Genomic DNA, 23,155 nt, shown 5'->3' with positions numbered 1-23,155 from the left:
TCCATGAGAAAGGGAAAGCTCTAACGAGTTACTCGTGGGAAAATTCTTTTCGCCGACCTCGAAGTGTCGTCTCACCCGTGCACGATTGGCAATATATTATTTATTATTATGTCATTTCTATGTTCATGTCGCATATTCGAAATAGCCGATATCTCAAGATCGAACGATTTTTCTTCTCTCTTCTCTTTCTTCTTTCCTTTTCTTCTCTTCCTATTTTCGTACGGGCACACAAATATCTTGATCATGTGATTCAGAATTATTTGGAAAGGAAAGGAAAGGGAAATAACGATTAATTTTTATATATACAAAATGGCATTGTCGATCGTTTCGATCGATTCGCTCTCCTGCCGCTCTCTTATTGTTTAAAATATATATATTTATGTAGATATATATATATATATGTATGTATATATATATATATATATATACACATGTAAGTATGGCATCGTTTCGTTACAATTACTTTCTTCTCTGTTCTCTCCTTATAATCAAATCGCCTCGGCTTCTTACACGAGATCGATTATCATAGTGTGGTAAATTAGGAGGATATAAAAAATTTTGTCTGATTTGTTTTTTTTTTAGATTTTTTTTTTTTTTAGTTTTTTTTTTCTTTTTCTTAGTCTCATTTAATAAGAACAATAGATTATCCTCCATCGAAGATAGTTCTTAACATAAATTCCAACGTGTTGTTATACAACCATTATTGGTCAGAAAAGGAGTCACAGGCATAATGTCCTTGGTATTTTATTAACTGTCGGTCGCATGATAAATATTAATATTAAAGCTATCGCATATAATAGTTAATATTAATAGTGATAATAATATTAGCAATATCCCTAAGGCTATCGTTTATCGTTATCATTATTAGTATACGCTATATTTACAAACGAATTCGAAACGGTACCCAAAACGATGCTTCTCTCTTCAGGTGAAGACAAAATAACGAAAACGAAAGTATGTGAGAGAGAAAGAGAGGAGAGAGAGAGCTTCTACGTGAATTTTCGAAGACCGAATAAACTGAGAAGTCTCACGAGATCTTACGATCTCGTTTTCTCTCTCTTACGGGCTTGTTTGCGCCTTCACAAAATTCACATAGAAGCTATTGTACGTATGTGTATGTGTGTGTTTATGTGGCATGGTAGTACCTAAAAATAATTTACATTTACAATTAACTTACAAACGGTGTGAACGCGGACACTCCGTATACATAAGTCTTTCATCGCAATATCGTCGCAAACGTGGACAACAGTCTCAACCATGTTTTTTTACCTATACATAATTGCACCAGAATGTCTCAGGTTCGTCGAGACAAGGTCTACGCCGAAGAGATTGCGAAGAACTCGTTCGTTGAATGAGGGAGACAAATTGGTTAGTTATAATGCTCCGAAATATTGGAAAGATAAAACGTTTAGAGAAATGTTAAATCCTATCGTGATACTTTGACGAAGACCTTGACGCGCGAATTCCATCTTCTATTTCTAGCCTATGTTACATACCAACAAAAATAAATCAACTATTCTGTTCTGTCGTTTCGATCGTATAGAATCAACGTTTGACGGGAGTCTGACACGATCGACGACGGATCAAAAGGAAAGAGCTTTTAAAGCGTTCTTCGTTTTACACATAGTGGCTTTAAACCGACCTCGGTTTTTTGTTGTTTTTTTTTTTTTTTCTTTTTTCTTTCTTTCTATCTCTTTGATGGCAGCTTATTCTTATTTCTAATCAATTTCAATTACAAGATCACCACTATTCCCCACAACGATGAAATATCTCGGTACACAGTGAAAATACGATTACGAGCACCCAATACGCATGGAAAAAATAGAACATAGATCTCAAAACATTGTGAATTTTTGGGCAAATCGTTGCTTTTGTTTTTATGATTTTTATGGATCCAAAAAAAAACATCGAATATATATATAATGAACGAACGACAACGATTGTCTGTTTGTCTCTGTTCTTTCCAACGTATCGTACATAACAATGCGAGAGAGTTTGCCATTGATAAATGTTAAAAGAATTACGCATCTGGAGAAGAAACGAGTTTAAAAACAGTGAGTATAATGTACGTACTACCCAAAAAATAGCTTCGAACTCGCTTCGCACGTACGGAAGGTACACTCAACAATATATATGGTTACTCTTTTTGACGTTGACTTGACGATTATCCCAAATACTAATATTATATCGACAATTCCGAACATCATCAATATATTTTTATCTTCCTTTTCCCTTTTTTCTTCTCTTGACTTTCCCAGTTTTTTCTTCTCAATTGACAACCTTTATTCTTTATAACCTTTCTCTCATTCTTTACTTTGATTTCTATCTATCGCCAACAAAACTGTATAAAATAATATTTTTATTGAGATAAAAAGAGTCCAAATTTCAATTCATCTATAACCGCATAATAATTATAACAATATTACGATCAGCAGAGCTAACGATCCTTTGGGTTATGAAATAATATTTTACAATCACATATACTCCTTGTCCCCCTTCTTCTCGCGATTACGACGTTGGGCAGTAAAATAACTACAAAATATCGATCGTCGTAATACGAAAGATTTCATCCAAACTTGTCCAACAAGTCGGAATTATAATGTTTGAAAAATTTTTTACGATGTCCATAATGGTTGCTAAATATTCTCGTATACACAGTTCCATGTGTACAATACATTACAGCAATATTCTTTTTCTTTCCTCTCTACATTTCTTCAAAACTTTTGACAAAGTGCACAATATTTTCATCGACTTCATAAAACTATATAGTTTCGTATATAAACTTATCGTACGTAAACGTAACGTGATCTTTTCTCTGCATGGGCACTTTGAATAGTATCGCCGTACGTTCGTTAGTGATCGTCGGTAAATATTTACGTATATACTCGCAAAACAATAATTTACAAACAAAAACAAATAACAAGATGTGATGAGACGTGACGACGATACGACCGACGCGACGCGACATGACAGGACACGAGATCTTTCCTTTTACCTCTTTTTTTTTTTTTTCTTTTTTTTTTTTCTTTTCTTTTTATAGTCGATACGAACATAAGACCCAAAAAAAAAAACAAGATCTTAACTAAATATAAATATCACTTTTTGGTACGGCACAATTTTCAATATCTTCCTATGTCGCGTATAAAACTCCAAAAATGCAGAATTATCTTGGAGTCGGAGAAGAGTCGTGACTTTATTGGAAGATTACCGAGATACGGACGAACGTACTCGCGCGACAATGTAAACCACTGCCGTCGTATCGAAACGATTACTCCTAAATGGGAGAACCACGTAGGGGAGCTGAACCATTAGTAATTAATTGATCAATTGATTAATTAATAGGGAACAAGGGAGTGAGGCTACTTTACACGTCGCGCGCCGTTACATGAAACGCGAACGTTTGTGCGTAGGAGATCCCATATCCACGTCATGCGAAGCAGGCCGTTTGTGATGCCGAGCAAACTCGTTGCTTATAAAAGCGGATAATTCTGCTTGCCTTCCGGTACGTCTAGACACTGATGAGCCTAGAAAATTATGAATATCATATAGGAATGCACTTTGAATTTCCTTCCACCTACAACAGAGTTTGTAAACAAAGAGGAAGCTCGTTATAATTAATAAATGAAATTACAAGATACAATAGGTCTTACCAGATAATGCAATCGCTTCTCTAAATGTGTGTAATTCAGGATCCAAATCTATTCCAGGCGTCGAAGTCTGTGAGACTACCATACTTTGCGTGGGACTTTGCGAAGGAGAAGAACCGCATACCATCATCCTTGGCTTTGGAGAACTTCTGCAATATAAATTATTTTCATTCTTGTCGTACTATGTACTTGATTGCAAGTTAATATACGAGAACGCGTCAGAAAATAGATAGGGTATGACATTCTATGATTAACTTCATGGCTACTAATAAATTATTCCATTATGAAAAATATGTTTTTATAAATCTTAACCTGTGCGAGTGTGGTCTTGGTGGAGGTGGTTTACCAGCAAGATACGCTAAAAGATCTTCTCTACGGATCATGCGCCTCTTTTTCCTAGCCCAGTTCATTATTTCTTTGCTACGTTTTTGTTTTCCTGTTTCTATTCCTAGTTCACTGCACCGTCGCATACTATCGACCGAATCTGTTCAAAGGAATCCAAATTAACATGCATAAATTATCAAAATTTCATCCGAGTATGCTTCTCCAACGAATGACAGACACATTATAAAAATACACAGATTCAAATCAATTTGTTGGACGAGTCAAGAATACTTCCCATTGACGAATAGTACACAAGAGCAACATTTTCCATATAATACATGTACCGTATCGAACAAAGGAAAGAAAATACTCGTTGGAGAACATGCATCGTTAAGTTTTCCAATTTCTCGAACGTGCCACGAGGGCGATCGTTGAAGAACGAGCTCGTCGCATAACAGCTGACCTTCGACGCTAGTCAGCTGTATGGTCTCGCGCGCAATAACGCACACACCCATACACACATGATATTCACAAAGAAACGAGAAAACGTGCGTACGCGATGGTTGCCACAAAGAAAGAACCCATCGTTCGTGCTCGTGCGAGGGTGGATGTGGGAGGAGTGGTATAAGCAAGCAGGCAAATAAGCAAACAGGCATTCATGCAAGACAAGGCAGCTAAACCAAACGGGCTGTAAGTGGGCGGAAAAAGAGGAAAAAAAAAGACGGTAAATAAAAAGAGGGGAAGAACAAAATGTGAGACAGCTAAAAAAAAGAAAATAATAATAATAATAATAATAATAATAATAATAATAATAATAATAATAATAATAATAATAAAATAACGAGAAAAAAACGAAAAAGATAAAAGGAGCAAAAAGAAAATAAAGTAAAAAAAAAAAAAATAAAAAAAAAATATAAAAACCCACGACGAAGAGGGACTAGAGGTTTGATTTCCTTCTCGTACACTCTCTCCCCACTCCCCCGCACGCAACGTGTTGACAACAAAGCGATCATCCAAGAAAGTGCACGCACCTTTGTACAATGACGTGACGGTACCCGCAGCTGTCTGGAAGGGTAGCCACAGTGAGACACCCTGAGTACGATCTGCAAAATAAGAAACGCGAAAGGGAACTGGTTACAGCACGATTGGATCGATACATGTGCGCCGAGAATCAAGAGGGTAAAATAGAGATTCCGTTAAAGACGAAAGAAGGAGAGAGAGATATAGAGACAAAGAGTGAGAAAGAAAGGAAGAGAGAAAAAGAGAGAGGGTTATATATACGTATATGTGTGTGTGTATATATATATATATATATAAAGAGAGAGACAGAGAGAGAGAGAGAGAGAGAGAGACAGGGAGGTACGACGAGAAAGAACGTCTTATCAAAATGGATGTCAGCGTCAATCAAGTACGACGAGTCGATATATCTTTGTTTCGATCTCTTTCTATCCTCCCACTCTATCCTTCTCTGTTCATTCTCTCCTTCTGCGTCCTTCGTCTTTACGAAAAAAAAAAAGAACGAACGTCATATGTATGCACTTAGTATCTCGGTATGCAAAAGCTCGCCTTTATAGAGTTGGGCGATGGCCGACGCCGTCGTCTGGAAGCTCGTCCACATCTGCTGCGAATAGATCTCTTTGACGTTGTGCAGTTGATTTTCATATTCCGGTTCAGCTTCGAGAGCCTCGACGCACTGTTGTTCCCAATTACTATACCAAAGATCCATTATAGGATCGTCCTCGCTCCTGTCGTCGCTCATGATGGTTGTCGCAGTCGTCGTTATTGCCGTTGCCGTTGCCGTTGCCGTCTCGTCTCGTCTCCACCGTCCTTCAACAACTTCTCGTAAAGAATCTTACTTGTTAGCGACACTCTCCTCTTCTCTCGCACCGTGTGCACACGCCTCGCCCACCCACGCGCACTCGCGACAACCCTAAACTTCGTCGTTCTTTCCTCACGTCCTACCACGATATCTATCTATCTATCTATCTATCTCTCTTTCTTTCTCTCTCTCTCTCTCTATCTATCTATCTATCTATCTATTTATCTATCTATCTCCCTCACGTCTTCCTTCTCTCCTTTATGCCTTCCTTCCTTTTCTTCGTTTCTCTCTCCCTCTCCCTCTCCCTCTCTCTCTCTCTCTCTCTCTCTTTCTCTCTCTCTTTTCCTTTTCTTCCTCTTTCTCCTACACCTCCTCTCTACTTCTATATCTTTCCTCTTTTTCTCGCACGCGTTCCCCTCTCGTGTTTCACGTAACTCAATGGCAAAAAAAAAGCTCGTACATGCACGAGCAAACGATCCCTCAAGTCGCGGCCATTATGACGTATTTATTAAGACGAATTTATTGATGACAAATTAACGACGACAATATACGATATGGACTAGTAGCTCCTTTGCACGCCTCACTACTGAGAAATGAAACGAAAATCAACGATACACCGAACCTCTCGCCCTTCTGGTCGCCATCGCACTGATACCTGGGAATCATCGCTGCTGCGCTCTATGCGCATCACGGCGCAGCACTGCATCGCGCAGTCGCCTTTGGAATTCGCACGAATCGACCGCTCGAGAAATCTGTCGCTGCGTTCGCTCGATTAAAATTCTCAACCAATCAGCGAACGATTTGGTCATAGATATTTTAGTATGGCACCGGGAAGTCAGCTGATCGCAGGTGGTCGAACATGAGTTTGCTTCATTTTCAACTTTGAGGTTATATCGCGCCATGTTTGTCATGCTCTTCTCCTATGCGCAGTTCGGCCTTTTTGATTCCGACTATCGATTGAAGCACGACGCTATTCTTTCTTTCGCCCGTATTTTACGTGAATTTATGTGAAAGTTCTTAGTGCCTTCGATCGAACGAAATATAATCGTGAATAATCTTGTGCAATACCTTAGTAAATTCGAACGATCGATAATGTTATTATAATAAAAGATACATTAACTTTTTGTATTAACAATATATTTGATTAATCTTACATAGTAAAATCGAATATGGTATAAAAGTGTGTAAAATGCCCAAATGTCCACGATCAACGTGGTGACACAAGATCGAGTAAAGGGCGTTCTTGTTTCTTCAATTCTGTAACATATATATATATATGTATATATGTGTATATATATAAATACACACACACATACATACATACATATATATATAAAATGTTCGTTCAGCACGGAAGAAAAAAAAAAGAAAAGAAAAATCATATTTACAATTTGACGATTTCATACGCCATGCATTTGTTTTTCACTAACGCGTCTATGATACATTTTATATTTTTACATACTCTTAATTATTTTTTTTTTTTATATACAATAGATCGCTAATTGCTTACAAATATCACGATTATTATTTTATATATAATAAAATATATTAAGTACATAACAAGGAATGTTTAGAAATTTCTTTGACTATACATACAATTCTCCCGTATATTATATTCTCTTTCTCTCTTTCTTTCTCTTATCTTATACGGAAATGATTTTTTTTTTCATTTTTTTTCTTTTTCTTTCGTGATGTGTGCATTGAACTTTGTACATATAACTTATGCTAACCATTTATATACGACTATCTTAATTTTTTTCCGGTAAAAATTCGAAATATTTCCATTAAGGCACTTTTACCATTAAGATCGTATAAGCGAGCGACTATTGTTTAAAAAGTGAAATACAGTAGAGTCTCTCGAATCGAATCGAAGACAAAAGCGTTCGTATAATAGAATAATCACTTTTCTTATGTCAAAGTTTCATTTGTTTCCGTTTAGTTGCTATAGCCACGCCTGTATTCTTTTACTATATTGTTGCGATCAGAATTTGTTCGGTCGAACAAAAGAAAATATATATTGATGCATATCATATTGATATATTTACGACAGAAGAAGGTATCTGTTGCTAAGAGATATCCTGTTTGGATAATAGACATTCAGATATTAAGCTGTATACATATTGCTGTATATATATTGATGATTTTTTTGTCAGTATTATAGCAACCATCGAATTGAATAGATATCAAGAAGATTATGTTACATGCATCCCTTATTACATGTATATTTAAAAAAGGAATTTCAAAGAATTTCTCAGAGACATTAGAAAGTATAAACTTTTTCTTGCTACTACCACTAGAGATGGTTCTTCGTTACTTGAAAGAGAACATTTTAGAATTCTCAAAAAAGAAAAATAAATTTGTCCTGAACTGTATTCCCTAGCTGAAGTTGTTTTAAAGTTTTAAACCCTTTGAGAGCTACATTCACCGGTATCTGGTCTCCAAGAAAGTTACTTGAAGTGCGAACTCGTGTATTTATTTCACTGCTCATAGCAACCAGGGAATCGTACGTGTTTTTTTGATAATAGTCACATGTTGCCTTGAATGTAATGGTCACCACTGGACTGGTTGACACTGTCATATAGACTTAGAGTGTTCGGATAATGTGTGCTTAAATACAGGAGACTCTACTATATAAAAAAAGATGAATCTCGGAATCTTAATACTAAATCCTATTAAGTAGGATAATAATAATTGATCGAGCATTCATTATCTATTTTGCGAACGAAAATAATTCCAAGAGATTCCTCGTTAACAGGAATCGTTATTCCACCTATCCTGGGATTCGTTATGCCACCTATCTTGAATTTATATCAGTCATGTTCGTTACCTATCGTTTGTACGAATGATATCACTAAGGACGAAACGATTAAAAAGTTCTTTGTTTGCTATGACACTCCGTTTGATCCGCTTGCTGACTTTTCCGGTAAGCATTTTGTAATCGTAGGTTCTATTAACTTCCACACTTCGGCAAGCTACAAATACACGTATTAACTAATAACAAATATAAAAACTTGTTAATGATACGAATGGATGATTAAACGTTATGCATATGATTTTAATCATGAACGTGCCATGGATCTTTACCTCGAATCCATTGGATTGCATAGCAAATAAAAAGAAAATAATTATGATAACAATTGATACAAAATTGCTAAGCGTTACATTTAAAATTTCTTACCTCGGAGTGTCCTCTTATTTGCACGCTTACAAGACTTTGTAAAACTGTGGCGAGTATTTCCAAGTGCGCATGAACAAGCTGAGTTTCCATGTGCAAACAATGCAACGAAAAACAATTCCTTAGTTCGACGTTTGCAATAACGGATTCTTGAGCGACCATTTTATTTTCCAGGTACTCGACTGTATCGGCCTGCACGTAATAAATTAGAAAATAAAATGATGAAGGTAAAATTATGGATAAATTCAATACCAAAGCTAAAGGTGCATAATATGTATTGGACACGCGTATAAAAATTATATAAAAATTATATGTATGTCCAATTTAAAGAAATTTTTATACATACGTCCGTTCCACGAATGACCCCTTGCATTTGTCGTTTTTTTAGAGACAACATCGTCGATAACGCACGTTGATGATCAGCACTGACACCTCGTTCGTGTCTTTCGCATAATATTCTATGAGCTACAAGAATATCTAACAAAAAGTTCAGTCTCTCGCAGATCATAGTCTCTTCTCTAACTGCCTGTTGTAGTGCTCTCGTGGACAGTAGATTAAATTCCCTAAAACATTCGTTATCTCTTTTGAAGATTCTTTACAAAATTAACATGCATAAATCAGGATCATGAAAAAATTTATTCTCACTTTGAAATAACATGAAAACCTTTCTTCATATCCTGCCAGATCGTAGAACCTCCGGTGACCCAAGAACTAGCACCATGTGGCTCGGAAGCCAAATTGTTCAATTGTGTTCCCAATTCAGCCATGTCAACGGCGTAACTATGAGATCTGATAGCCAGACAGTCTGCTATATTTTTCAAACGTGATATACCTAACAATATAACTCTTATTTGATCTCTGCTATTTGCAAATTCGGTAAGAGTTTCTGGTGGTACTAATTCCTTTGCCCTGGAGGATAATTCCGAGGTCGCAAATTCGTCTGGGACTCGTCGGAAAACTTCGCGTATTTTATGCTGAGTCTCCTCGCCGGTGTAAGTGAAGAAGAAATGTACGATCGGATCCTTGTTCACTATAGGATGACGAGCGATCAAAGTTAGAAACCTCAGAAGAGATCGTCTTCGTTCTTCCAGAAATTGAGAATCGGCTGTCAATATTATTTAAGAATTAAAATTTAACATAATGTTAACAATTATAAAAATGCTCTAAGGAATGAGTCACATTATTACGTTACACAACTCGGCATATTTAAACTTGAGACAATTATTTTATGACTCATATGCATGCGCACGCGCATACACACACACACACACGTACACAGGGAGTGTATATTATAAAATTGGATATACGTTACCTCCTACGATCTTTTTTGGTGGTAATTTCGGTATCAATCGATAAGGAAACCTCGCTAAAAGTAGTTCGTGCAGTGACACAAAATCGTTGTATCGTCTGTAAACTACGGAGCTAAATCGCTAAAATAAAGAGAACAAAAAATAACATCGATCGTAACGATCTCTTATATAAAACGAACTGAACTTATTTTGTGAATCGTTACCTTGCTTGTAACTTGATATTCCACGTGTTTTAAAAAGATACCTTTCTTCTCGGGTACCAAGTTGACCTCTATCGTGTCTAAATTGCATATGTCGGTGTAGGTGAGATTCAGTTTCGCAGGATTGTTACCTCTGTGCAGTCTTTGAGCTAATAGCGTCACCTCCGATAAATCACCGAGAACGGGAACGGGTAATTCTATCGATATGAAAACAAATTTTTCATTAATTTCATTGCCGCAATAACATTACTGGTAATTTCGCATATAAACATTTTATTCTTTAATCCTTTGATGCGTGATTTTTTTATTTAGAAATTAAAAAAGAAATATATATATATATATATATATATATATATATATACATATACACAGATATTAAATAACGAAGATCAATTTTTGTTGATTAAGTTCCATGAAAAATTAAGTATTATATTGTTCATTAAATTATATTATATTAATTAATACATATCAGCAACTACGCGCATTTGTAAAAGGATTAAAGAGTAACATGATTTTTTTAGAATTAAAGCCATTTAGAGAAAGTTCAGAACACGTTGAATATACGGACGTACAACACGCTATTCAGATAACCAAGATTTTCCTCTGGCATTGTTACTTTTTCTACGCGACGTGAAAGATAATCGCTATCGTCTTAACCTCGATACTCACGGACTTTCTTGACCTACGGCATCGAGATAGCTAGTTGCATTTAAACTTGATGCTTTGATTTCTCGATTGAAAAGTCAATTACAAGTGCATACGATTGTCAAGAAGTCAAGATTATTAAAAAAAGAGAAAGAGAGAGAGAGAAAAAATTTTTTTTTTCGTTTATATATATTTTATCCTACTTCTTCATTGTATTACACTTGAGACTGTAGATTTTACAGAGTCTACACGTGAAGTGTTTGTTCAGATATCCCTAAACGGAAACGGTAAGTCTAATTTATGTACGCTGGCACACTTAGCTGACTGTTAAGGTGTTATCCAAGTACCTGTCCGATAACATTCTTATGTTACACTTATCTCGAACTACGTGGGACTCGGTTGGAAATGGAAGTTTTATGTAGAACCATAATAAAATAAGCAATCGTTTTTTCTCTTCTTTTTCTTTGCTTTCTTTTCTTTTTCTTTGTTTAATTCGCTTTTATTAAGATACGTTGATCAGAAACGATAGACATGTATGATTTATAGAACAAATCGATCTCTTACCTTGAGATTCGGAGTTTTCCAGAAGCTTGTCGCTTGGTTGCTTTCCTTGTTGAGCAAAGGCGACGAGGGCAAGGCCCTTGTACAATCCACTCCTCGTGAGATAACCCGTCTTGCTGTCCACGAGTTCCCATATCTGGAGAATGTACAATCTTTTAGATATTTCAATTCATTCGAGTATGAGGTAATGGTACTCTTTTTTTTTTTTTTTTTAATTTATTTTTCATATACAGAAAATCATTGTTCGTCTTATGTTCCGTAATATTTGATTAAAATTTTATACGATCAAATCATTCCAAGTATCTACGATATCGTTTAATTCGATTATATTTGTTAATATTTTTAATTCAAATTAATACTTGGTTCTTTTTTTTTTTTTAATTTATATATATATATAAATAATAATTATATATCGAATAAATAAATTTATTATTTATCCTAATAAACAGGAAAAATTTTGAACTTGTAAATATATGAAATTTGTTGTAAATATATGAAATTGTGTGGCGTATAATAGTATATACACATTTATTTTCCATCGTCAATACGTTTCTTATTCATGAATCTGTTCCTAAAGCTTGACTCATAAAGAATGACTAATATTACCTAAGATAATGCGTGAATAATCAACGTATATGTTATAATATTGCACAATCTACGTTCGAGAAGAAGTAACAAGAAAGATATTGATTTTATGCTTGATTGTTAGATGAAATAAATAAAAATTATTTTGATCTTTTTTATATGAATATAAACACATGTGTATGTATGTATATATTATCTCGATTTGGTGTGGACGTCGCCTAAGCATTAGGCCACAAATGAAAGTAACTACATTCCGAAGATTTTTCTATCATGCCGTTCCATTCTCCCTCTCCTTGCTCCATTCTCACCCGCTTCATATCCCTACCTCACCCCTTCCCCATGACAACACTGACAGCTTCTTACATAAAGTGCATAACACGTAAAGTGAATATACGTCAATTAGAGTTGGCTATATCGATGAACAAAGCCTTGATGGAAAAAGAAAAAATAAATAATAATAAAGAAAGAAGAATATTATATTATGGCTTTATTTGTTTTTTAAATCTTTTCTAATTCAATTTTTGTTTTTTTTTTTTTTTTTTAACGCCTACAAAACTAAATTACACATAATGTGACAATAATAGTACATACAATTTATACTAGTATAATTAACTAATAAGTAATAACTATGCAGTTAGGAAAAATTAATTTTCGTATATGAAGTAATTATTCATTTTGTAATAAAAAAAATTAAATGATATATAAATAATTTGTACATAGATACAAAATAGTTTGTTCTAATATAATAATAGTAACTAATATTTATACTTAGTGAATCTTTTTGTATGAACTGACAATAGATTTGTTGACAAAAATTATTAAATAAAATGGATCAAGTTTGTGTGACCTTAGTTTAAGTTACGTGACTTTATAAATGGTTATATATAAATCTGTTGGAGTCTCTAATTTCTTTTACGAAGTTCTTGCTCGTACTTATACTAATACTCGTTTGTTCTTGAAGTTTGAACCCTTGTTTTTTCTTATCGTTCTCTCTTAATGACGAGTGTCATTAAACCTTAATCGTTGATCAAGTTCATCGCGAGAAGAGCCCCCGATGAATATTTTCAGATTATCTATTCGTGTTGCGTGAAAAAAGTCGTCATTTTTTTTTCACTCGAAGACTTTGTCTCTCTCTCTCTTTCTCTCTCTCTCACCCCTCCCTTTTCCTTTTATCGACTGAAAAATTAAATCGTCTTCGTCGTTCCGAAGTACACACTTAATTTCGAACTTAATTAAATAAATTAATTTTAATCCACTTGATTAAACGTGCAATAATAATTTTGGACTTTTCGCAATAATACGATATTTAAATACGTATTTATTGCTTTATATAAAAAAAAAAGAGGATTAATCAAACAAAATTAAATACAGCGATTTATTAAAGTTCAAAATCAATGGATTGTTGAAAAGAGGATAATGTTAATTATGATTTAGATCATGATTAATAAATTCATATAAATATAGTATAAAGTAGAGACGTATTTAAAGTGGGCCAAGTGCCCTGGGCGTCAAAAAATTTGAAAGAGTTCGTTGAAGAAAATTAATTTTGAATATACTTGATAAGAAATGAATTTGAGAACAGTAATGTCGTAATAAAGAAGAAGAGAAACGTTTGGAATGACATGCATATAAAGGGGAGGGAAGGCCGCACCTTACTCACTTGCCCTAGGCATTGTTTTCTATGTTAGATATGGTCTGGGTTGGGTGATTGATCCGAACAAAAGTTTCTAAACTTGTAATTTTAAAAATCAATCAAGTACTTTTTTCTGATACTTTCTAGTTTTTATTTTTTATTTTTTGCAGATTTTAAACAAGTTCTTAATCTTGTAATTTTATAATCCGTAAAGTAATAATCCGAGTAAAGAAATAAATTAGTGTGAAGAGTCTCATAAAAAAAGCAATTAATTTTTTAAATCTTTTAGAAACTCTTTGCTCACCTTGTATTCATTGACATATTTAAGTTGATTTATTCATCATGATTTATGTAGTAAAAAATAAGATTATTTTAGTCTGGGAAATATTTAAAAAATGTAAGATTATAGTGTTATCTAGCGAATAAATATAGTTTCAATTATATTTCGGTGAAGTAAATGAGACAGATAGAGTGAGAGAGAGAGAGAGAGAGAGAGAGAGAGAGAGAGAGAGAGAGAGAGGGAGAGAAAGAAAAAGAGAGAGACAAGATTCGTCAAGATTTATCTTGCGTGTTTAACAATACATCCGTGTCGTTCGTTGCTTGGTACGCACGTAGTTTCTTCGACGTGCTCGCGTACGTCACGTATCGTCCTCTAGATACACCTCCTAATCGTTTATCATCGCGAATCATGATGTATAACAACAATGAAAGAGCACGTTTTCAGGTGTTTCATTTAAACAAGAAATAAAAAAGATTTTACGTTACTATAACTTTGGTGTGTGATTTTCTTTTGCTAAAAAAAAAAAAAAAAAAAAAAAAAAGTTTGATTAAGATAAAAAAATGTGTGTGTGCTTGTATATATAAAAAAGATATTTAAGTTGATTAGAATATAGAAAGATAAAAATATATTTAAAAGCATATTTATAGTATATAGAATGATTAGATTATACAAAAAAGAATATATATATTAGATACAGAAAGACGTAATATTAGTAAATAAAAATAGATCGATTAGAATACTGTGAGAAAGATAAAATATAAAAATTGATTAGGATACAGAGAGATAGAAAATATCGGAGAAAAAAAGAAGAAATCAATGAAAAGAAGGGTTAACGATCAATTAAAGTTAGACGTTAGAACAACGTGCCAAATGAGATAACGTAAATGAATAGCAATCGTTTAAAGGCCGCATGAGAAGTGGAAGTCGTGAAAGTCGAAGGTTCGGTTCGACGAACGAATGAACGAACGAACGAACGAACGAACGAACGAACGAAGTCAAAGCAAATAAATATACGTCAACGATACGATTTGATCTCGTATACTTTCGGTATATATATATATTTTTTTGGATATATATATATATATACACACATATACATTTACGTATGTATATATATTTTTCTTTTTTTTTTTAAATTAAAAATCTCAAGGAGATTTAAACGTTTGTGACAACGAAAAGATACGACCATCGTTATCTCGCGAATACGACAATCTGCGTAATTTGCCGTCGTCGTAACGAGTCGGAATATATTTCTAGTGTTATTATTTTATCGTTACGTGATCTCTTCTTTGCGTTCTAATAGCAAAATACAAGCTCAGCAAGAGTTTCTTATATATAGGATGGATCAAAAAACTTAAGTGACTTTTAATTAATTAAAAATCAATTGCTCTTGTTGCTTTTCTGGCTAATCTTTTCTTTTTTGGATTGTAAAACTAAAAATCTTAGAAACTTCTTTGTAATCTGAAAAAAAAAAAATTAATCCAAGAAATCTCGAAAAAGAGTAATTGATTTTTAAAATCACTCAGGAACTTTTGTCTCGATCGTTAGAAATGATTTCTTTTATTTTTTATAAATTTTTAAAACAAAATAAAAAATATTTCACAAGAATAACGATAAAATGATTATTTTGAAGATAGCTTCGTATGTGATATAATTACTTACAAAATGAACATTTATTGTTCGTATGTTTTTAATACGCTTTTGCATCTATATATATATATATGAATACATACGCTTTAACACGGAAGACGACGATCAAACGATTTCACCTAACAGGAAGGCAGGACGTATTGGTAGGGTGGTCTTCACTTATAACGAGGCCCGCAGTGAAAGAAGAAACGACGGGATCGATCAATCGATCGATCGATCATGAAACGAATATTTTTGGTATTGTCTGATATTTTATAATTTGAAATATCGACGACTGTGAATTAATCGAGAAGGTATTATGATTTGCTACGATCGAATTCTTAATGTCGATATCATTTACATTATCACAATGTACATATTATGTATATAACATTATACATTTATATATTTTATACGTATTATTATATAATATATATAGTTATATTATATATATATATATACACTGAAGTTTATATATATATAATAACAATAATATATAAATATGTATATATTATTAGATATAATATAATATAATATAAAAAAGCATATAATATACGATTATGTGAAAATTTTTACTTGAGTGCATAAATTTTATCGGTGAATCGTGATTATGGTTGGCTTACATGCTCGGGAAGCGTATAAGTAGCGCGTTTTATTAACCATACGAACTTCAACGACACGCAACATATTTGCGGTTACGAAAGATAGCCTCGCCTAAGTTAAGATATGAAATAAATAAAAAAAAATAAAAAATAAAAGATAAATAATAATAATAATAAAGAACAACAAAATGTTTGACGAAAAATTTCTATTCACGATTCTTCGAATTCTTTCGGTCTAATGGATAACAGAGATGAGTCGTAGTATATAAAAATATATATTCTCCCTCGTATTTATGATAGCAACGAGACGTGAGATGACGTTATGAACGACCCTGCATTTGCTAGAATAATCTTCCACTATTATGAAGGGGCGTTTGTATGTATTATCATCGACGGGCGTTTTAAACGATAAGTTACTGTCGATATGCCCATCACAGAACTATTCGAAATTTTGTTTTCATTCTTTTCAGTTTTCATTGACTCTTGACAGTGCAATTGTGTTAGATAAAATTTATAAAATATTAATCAATTTGATATCTTATAATACGCAATAAAACAATCCAAGTTTTCATGACATTTTTCGCAACAACTATATTACACTAATATAATTTTTCCATTATTTCTGTCTTAATGTTTATCTAATTTAATAGATACCTGATAAAATATTTTTTTTTCTACAAATTTTCTAACAAATCAATTAAACATCAAAGAGCTAACATTTTTTTCTGACTATATTATACAAATGTCTTCTAATCGCTGTACGAAGGTTGGTAATATAAATTTTGAACATATAATAAAATACAAATTATTTTCAACCAGAACCTTCGAAATGCATTTTCTCCGTTGTCACATAAAATTTTTAAATAGTTTGTAATCCTCTTTAACAGTTTAACCTAAAGTGAATAAATTTATGACTAGGACCTATCCCCTTTCTAAAAATAAAAAATAAAAAACACGTCTCGGTGTTTTTCGTAAAAATCACTATATTTCATAATAATCTTGAAATGGACACTGTATATAAAAAAAAAAAAAAAAAAAAAAAAAATACAATTGCATTAAAAAAAAATTTATATATATATGAAATTCGAATATGTAATTTATTATAACTGTTTATTAAGTATTATGCAGTTCGATTGTACACATTAATAAAAATAAAGGAAAAAAAGAAAAAAGAAACGTTAAAATCGAATTAACAAGATGATCGCTTTCATATGACCTCGTCGTTACTTTACAACGAAGTGGAGGCTCTCCTTTTTTGTAGCATGGATAGAGTTCCTAATAATGTCGGAAGGAGAAAGAAACACACACACAGAGAGAGAGAGAGAGAGAGAGAGAGAGAGAGAGAGAGAGAGAGAGAGAGAAATAAAGAAAGAAAGAAAGAATGAAAGGGGAGATGACGATGGCGTTCGCTTACCTGACTGAGAACCGAGCTGCTCAGCTGAGACTTGACGAGAAGGGATTTAAAAACTTCTCGTTCGACGTTTCCACCTGTAGGCGAACAAATCTTCTCGTAGACCTCTCTGTAGAAGGCTGGTATCGAGCCTAATATTGTTTAAAAGAAAATAATATAAAATTTCAAAATGCGCGTGTAACATTTTTGTTTTGCTGTTTTTTCATTTGCAAACAAATTTGCGAAAAAAAAAGAAAAGAAAAAGAAAATCGCAAAGACAACATTCGAATTTTCTTTCGATCATGTATTTATAGTAAAAGAAATCGTCCTCGATCGTTCCTCGTCCTGTTTACTCGTTAGAGGAGTATGGAACCGGTCGAAGAGGATCGACTAATCGACGGGAAGACAATAAATGGCGTAGGCGCCATTGGGAAACCTGTTTTTTCTCGATATCACGCGATGCAACCTCGACAAATTGTTTATATTTTTTTATCATTGCTCGAGTCCTTATACCGTGTATTAAATTAAAAAGTAACATGAAATTGCGAATCAACGAATTTGTTTGTTTGTTTATTTATTTTTATTTTTATTACTCTTTTTTTTTTTAATACGTTTAATTTAGAGATGTATGTGTATAATTCCTTTTTTTTTTTTTAGAATTACTCGTAAACATATTCGCGTATAAATTTGTGAGATCTGACGATGATCGATCGAAATTTTGTATACCGTTGCATAATTATTTTATGATAATGAATATATAGGTAATCAATCGGCTTGGTAATTTAAAAAATTTTTGATTTATATCGTGACGTTTTGAAAAGGTCACGGTATATCTACTTTTTTTCTGAAATAACATTAACTATCGAAGTGTTGAGGTATGTTTTTTTTTTTTTTTTTTTATTGTAGCAACAGCTGTAGTTACTGCAAAATTCAAGATAACGAGTCAAGATAAAAACGTGTACGTATGTTCGAATGAATAATTTCAGACAAAAATATCATTCGATCACGTTTCATCGTTTATTACTTATTTTTCTCTTCTATTCTTCCTTTTGCATCAATACACGATTAATCTGAATAAAGAATTCGAATCAGTTCGTCGGGAGATATCGAACGAATTCATTTAAAAATCTAATGACGTCGAATCTAAACACGTATGTATATAGTTACGTATATACTGCAACGGTCAACAACTTTCAACATTTATTTGAAATTTATTAATGTTCTCACTATTCGAAAAAATATATTTAGATAATTTGTAATAGCAGTGTGTTCGCATTTATGAGTGAAAGTCAACGAACGTGAAGTTATCGATAGTGCGAGTAAACGAGAATTTTTCAAAGTGTTTCTTACGAGTGTTTCCGAGTCAAATCATTTGTGATAATATTTGAGAAAAGAACAATTTTCATTGCGTTTATTTCAAATGTATACCTTCATCAAAAATTTCATAACAAATTTTTATGAGAAATTTCATGAAAAATTGAGGAACTTACGTGAACGTTAAATGTTTGATTACCTTTTTGTTTTTTTTTTTTTTTTTTTAATTCAAGAAATAACAAGTTCGTAATTTTTCTACGATATTTCTCTTGTCTAACGTGGCTCGTTAATTTAGGCCGTTATTCGTATAACTTTCACGTTTCGTTATAACGGATCACGTTCTTGAGTATCGAGTTCGAAGAGTCGTTCGTTCGTTCGAAAATCATTTTTGTAAAATTAATTCGTTCATTTTGATTATCCTATCTGATCGATATGATAAAAAGACGAAAAGAAAAAGAAAAAAAAAAAAAGGAAGAAAAAAACAACGACCATGACAAGATGGAATTTATTTCTTTTGAATTACGTCGATATTTGTAAAATAATTTGTTCCAAGAATTACCGCACGATTTTTCAAATGTTCAAGCCATTAATATTTCTCATACTCGAACGTTCATGATAAAATGACGTGCGTTTACATTCCACAAAAGATTCCAATTGATAACGTCAAACTACTTCCAAGTAATGTAACTGTTACATCGCCAAAAATGCGTTTGTGACGTAAGTAATCCTACATAGATACATACATGGATGTATTCATCGAGTTAGCCCATTTCAAAAGTCGTATCTCCCTATATTTTATAATAGTTTTATCTCAAGATATTGAAAAAGAGAAATAAATAACATAAAATAACGACGACCAACGGATGACATTTAAGACGACTCTAAACCAGTTTTCAACGAACTTCCGTGAACGTACGATATTACGTTTGTCCAAACAGTATCATTAACAGTAATTTCTAATCACAGTTATTCGTCCACTAATCATTCGTTTATTATTTATCTCGGTGCATTCTGTCATCCCGTGAGCGTATTATTTTCTTGTTATTTATTAAATTAAGATCGAAAGAAAAAAAGAAAAGAAATTGACAGGATCGCTCGTACAGTTTTATAATGTAATTAAAAATACATGGAAGTATAGGTTAAACGAAGAAAAAAATCGAATGGACTTTCATCGATAAAGGAATGAATAGGAAGAAAGAGAGAGAAGAAAGAAAGAAAGAAAGAGAGGAAGAGAGATCTTTCGAAGACACGAATTCATCGTTTACCGAACGACAGATCGGTCGACGCCATGTTGGCTCTCACTGGTAGATCATCCGGGAAGCCGATCGAAACGATTCTCGTGTCTTCTCGCGTTCTTTTTTGTTGAGGTTAGAATTGCTTTCGCGGGTACACGTGAATCGTTGAACGCGCACACTCGTGTCGCTTTGCACGAATAGCCGGCGTTAAATATTGCGAATAATCGAGGTCTCGGTGATAAAAACGATTAACACCGTTCGCCATTGCCGTATGGCGCTGAACTGAGGACCAAACGCTTTTAGTCGACGCGACAGACCGTTCTTATTTCTCCCGCCACGGAGGCGACCTCTCGCGATAAGCGCTCGAACCAATCGCATAGCACTGCGCCGAATTCGTAACTCGTGAGATCGTTGAAACTTTCAAAACTTTCTTTAAATCGTTCTATATCTTTTTATTATGTTTAGAATATAAGTTATCGCTGTAATTACTATAATCAAAAATACAGCGTTTTTATTATATACACGTTCATCTTATATGCACTGTCAAATATTCCTGTGCATATAAAATATTTGTCGTTCTTAAAAGTCTTCTAGTTTGCTATACGATAAATAAAGACATGTGCACGTACTAAAGTCTATCACAAATCTTGATATATTAAAAAAATAATCGTATCGACGACAATGCTACATTTTAATAAACCTATTAGTCTAAATGTAATAAAAATATACTAAAAATATACTAAAAATAAAGGAAAGAGTTACTTCAATTTTCATCTAAATCTCCCAAAGGGAATGGTTTCGGAGGTGGTCGTTCCTCTTTAAATTTTTGTAATTCTTTTCGAACTTCCACCGATCTCTTCATATCGATGGATTCCATTAATCGAATCTTTTGAGCTATCTCTTGTTGTATAATGGGTCGATACTTTTTACCCATTCCAAGACATTCCATGTCATTCAAAAACTCCATTCTTTCGCGTATTCCCTCGATAACTATGACAAGAAGAAGACAAAGAAGAATTATGTTTTCACAAGAAATTACAAAAAGAAAAAAATCTTACTGTATTCAAAGGGATCGTCTTCGTTCAATTCAGGTTCCCTTCTTGCTTTGTGAAGAATTTTAGGCCCGCGTGGAGTTTCGGGCATTTCTTTTCCATAAGCCATTAAACAAGCTAATTGACGTTTCTGTTTTTCTTTGTTAGCTATGAACAAACGTATTTCTAAATATCACATTTTTCAATGATTCATACAGACTACTTTATAAATCTTACGTAAGGGTGCAGTTCGTCGATATTGTTCTCTTTCGTAAGCACCGCTATTAAGGATTATATTTTGAGAACGTTTCTTCCAAAGACTGGGAAACATGACCTAACGAAATTATTTTCTTTTATTTTCTTTTATTTTTTCCCCTCTCGTTCGTATTTTCAATATAAATCGGTATATACGTTTACCTGAGGTTCCTTCGACTTTTGCTTATCCCCCATAGATTTTCGAGGCGGCGGAAGAGATTCACCTTTATCAACAGCATCTTGAATAACTTTCCTTTGACTCATACCTACTTTCGACTCTTCCATTAAAACTGACGACAAAAAGTGAGGATTCATAACTACTTGTTTGTATCTATCTCATTTTTGAGATATACTCTAGATATGTAAATATTACTTGGACAGAAGTTAATTGTGTAATAAAAAACATCGTTCACATATCGTGTAAAATTTCGAAAAATGATAAGCAAATGAATAATCACATTTTAATCGAATTGTGAAGTCAGCAATGATAATTAATTAACGATTATTGGTTATTTGGCTCACGTTTAATTAGGTTCTTCGTTTCCTCGCTGTATTTTGCTCTTGGTGGATTATGAAAAGCTCCGACACCCATGCCAACTTTTTGATAATTTCGTTCCATTTTCACTTAACTATAGTTAACTACCGAAAGAGAAATTTTTCTAACGTTTAAGTGTATAATTCCGTTAGAAATGAAGAGGAATCAAAAAGGACGATCACTTTTCCACTTCGAGTTGAGATCGAACGTGGCACGCGCGTCGCGTTTCTATGACTACTTCGACTCGATGACTCAACTCAATCGAACTAACTTTTCGATCAAATTTTACAGCTAATATCAATAACTCTCGAATTTGACCGGCATATACACTGTGAACTAGACGTTAATAAAGAAAGAAGAAAAAAAAGAAAAGTAATGTAGAAAAAGAGTTTCTAAATAGAAAAGAGATGAAAAAAAATGTTGGAAACGATTTTACATAAAAAGAGATACGATCTAAATGGAAATACAAGTGAGAATTTTTCAATACTTTTAGACATAGAATACAAATTGTCTACATGTTACGTAAAGTGAATATCACGAATTTATTTAAAATCATGTAACAAATATTGTTATTGCATCTAGGTATAAGTAAAGTAGATCTTAGAAAATGCGTATGTACATACATAAAAAATATTTATATACATATATATATATAATTTTTTTTTAATCGCTGCTGCGCAATAAAACAAAATATACTCTTTAATATGCATTAATATATTTTCTCATGGTATATTAATTATTTCTCTAAAAAATTATTCGATCTTGAATACCATAGGAATAATTTCGTGATCCATTCTATATATATATATATATATCTATAAGAAAATAATTAAAATCAATAGTTACGATCGAGAAGACTGAGAAATTACTCGATCAGTCTTTAATGATATACGTCTGCGAGAAGAAATGGTGGTCGATTGTGAAGCGAAATGCAGCTTTCGAAGGATCGTGACGCGGCTGCGCGTGAAGAGGGTTTACAGGCAAG

The 23,155-nt window shown here is 33.2% G+C and overlaps 3 protein-coding genes across 7 annotated transcripts; all 3 read right to left on the bottom strand.

Annotated features, from left to right (window-relative positions):
• Positions 1-728: 728 nt before the first annotated feature.
• LOC122634514 (UPF0472 protein C16orf72 homolog) lies at positions 729-6,024 on the bottom strand. 3 transcript variants are annotated; one of them, XM_043823530.1, is made up of 5 exons: positions 5,511-6,024; positions 5,003-5,074; positions 3,960-4,131; positions 3,651-3,796; positions 729-3,524 (listed from the first exon to the last, which is right to left on the bottom strand). In XM_043823530.1, the coding sequence occupies exons 1-5, from the start codon at positions 5,728-5,730 to the stop codon at positions 3,382-3,384; spliced, it is 753 nt and encodes a 250-aa protein (XP_043679465.1). In that variant the 5' UTR covers positions 5,731-6,024; the 3' UTR covers positions 729-3,381. The 3 variants fall into 3 exon arrangements, with proteins under 3 accessions (XP_043679465.1, XP_043679469.1, XP_043679477.1); XM_043823534.1 differs by having other exon boundaries at positions 5,538-6,024; XM_043823542.1 differs by having other exon boundaries at positions 3,433-3,574.
• Positions 6,025-6,905: 881 nt separating this feature from the next.
• On the bottom strand, positions 6,906-20,633 carry LOC122634482 (sorting nexin-8-like). 2 transcript variants are annotated; one of them, XR_006328400.1, is made up of 9 exons: positions 20,380-20,633; positions 17,825-17,952; positions 11,685-11,817; positions 10,479-10,672; positions 10,278-10,395; positions 9,611-10,070; positions 9,312-9,528; positions 8,875-9,157; positions 6,906-8,762 (listed from the first exon to the last, which is right to left on the bottom strand). XR_006328400.1 is itself a non-coding variant. In XM_043823470.1 (9 exons), the coding sequence occupies exons 1-9, from the start codon at positions 20,402-20,404 to the stop codon at positions 8,676-8,678; spliced, it is 1,551 nt and encodes a 516-aa protein (XP_043679405.1). In that variant the 5' UTR covers positions 20,405-20,633; the 3' UTR covers positions 6,906-8,675. The 2 variants fall into 2 exon arrangements, 1 of the variants encoding a protein (XP_043679405.1); XM_043823470.1 differs by having other exon boundaries at positions 8,969-9,157.
• Positions 20,634-20,978: 345 nt separating this feature from the next.
• On the bottom strand, positions 20,979-23,100 carry LOC122634534 (UPF0193 protein EVG1). Of its 2 annotated transcripts, none has more exons than XM_043823575.1 (6): positions 23,017-23,100; positions 22,158-22,274; positions 21,798-21,989; positions 21,618-21,714; positions 21,408-21,548; positions 20,979-21,339 (listed from the first exon to the last, which is right to left on the bottom strand). In XM_043823575.1, the coding sequence occupies exons 3-6, from the start codon at positions 21,948-21,950 to the stop codon at positions 21,113-21,115; spliced, it is 618 nt and encodes a 205-aa protein (XP_043679510.1). In that variant the 5' UTR covers positions 21,951-21,989; positions 22,158-22,274; positions 23,017-23,100; the 3' UTR covers positions 20,979-21,112. The 2 variants fall into 2 exon arrangements, with proteins under 2 accessions (XP_043679510.1, XP_043679500.1); XM_043823565.1 differs by having other exon boundaries at positions 21,798-21,925.
• Between the last annotated feature and the right edge of the window lie 55 nt (positions 23,101-23,155).

The sequence above is a fragment of the Vespula pensylvanica genome, chromosome 1, assembly GCF_014466175.1.
Source record: "Vespula pensylvanica isolate Volc-1 chromosome 1, ASM1446617v1, whole genome shotgun sequence".
Taxonomy (NCBI): Eukaryota; Metazoa; Arthropoda; class Insecta; order Hymenoptera; family Vespidae; genus Vespula; species Vespula pensylvanica.
Note: the sequence above shows the minus strand (reverse complement) of the source record. Positions and strands in the feature narration are given on the sequence as shown.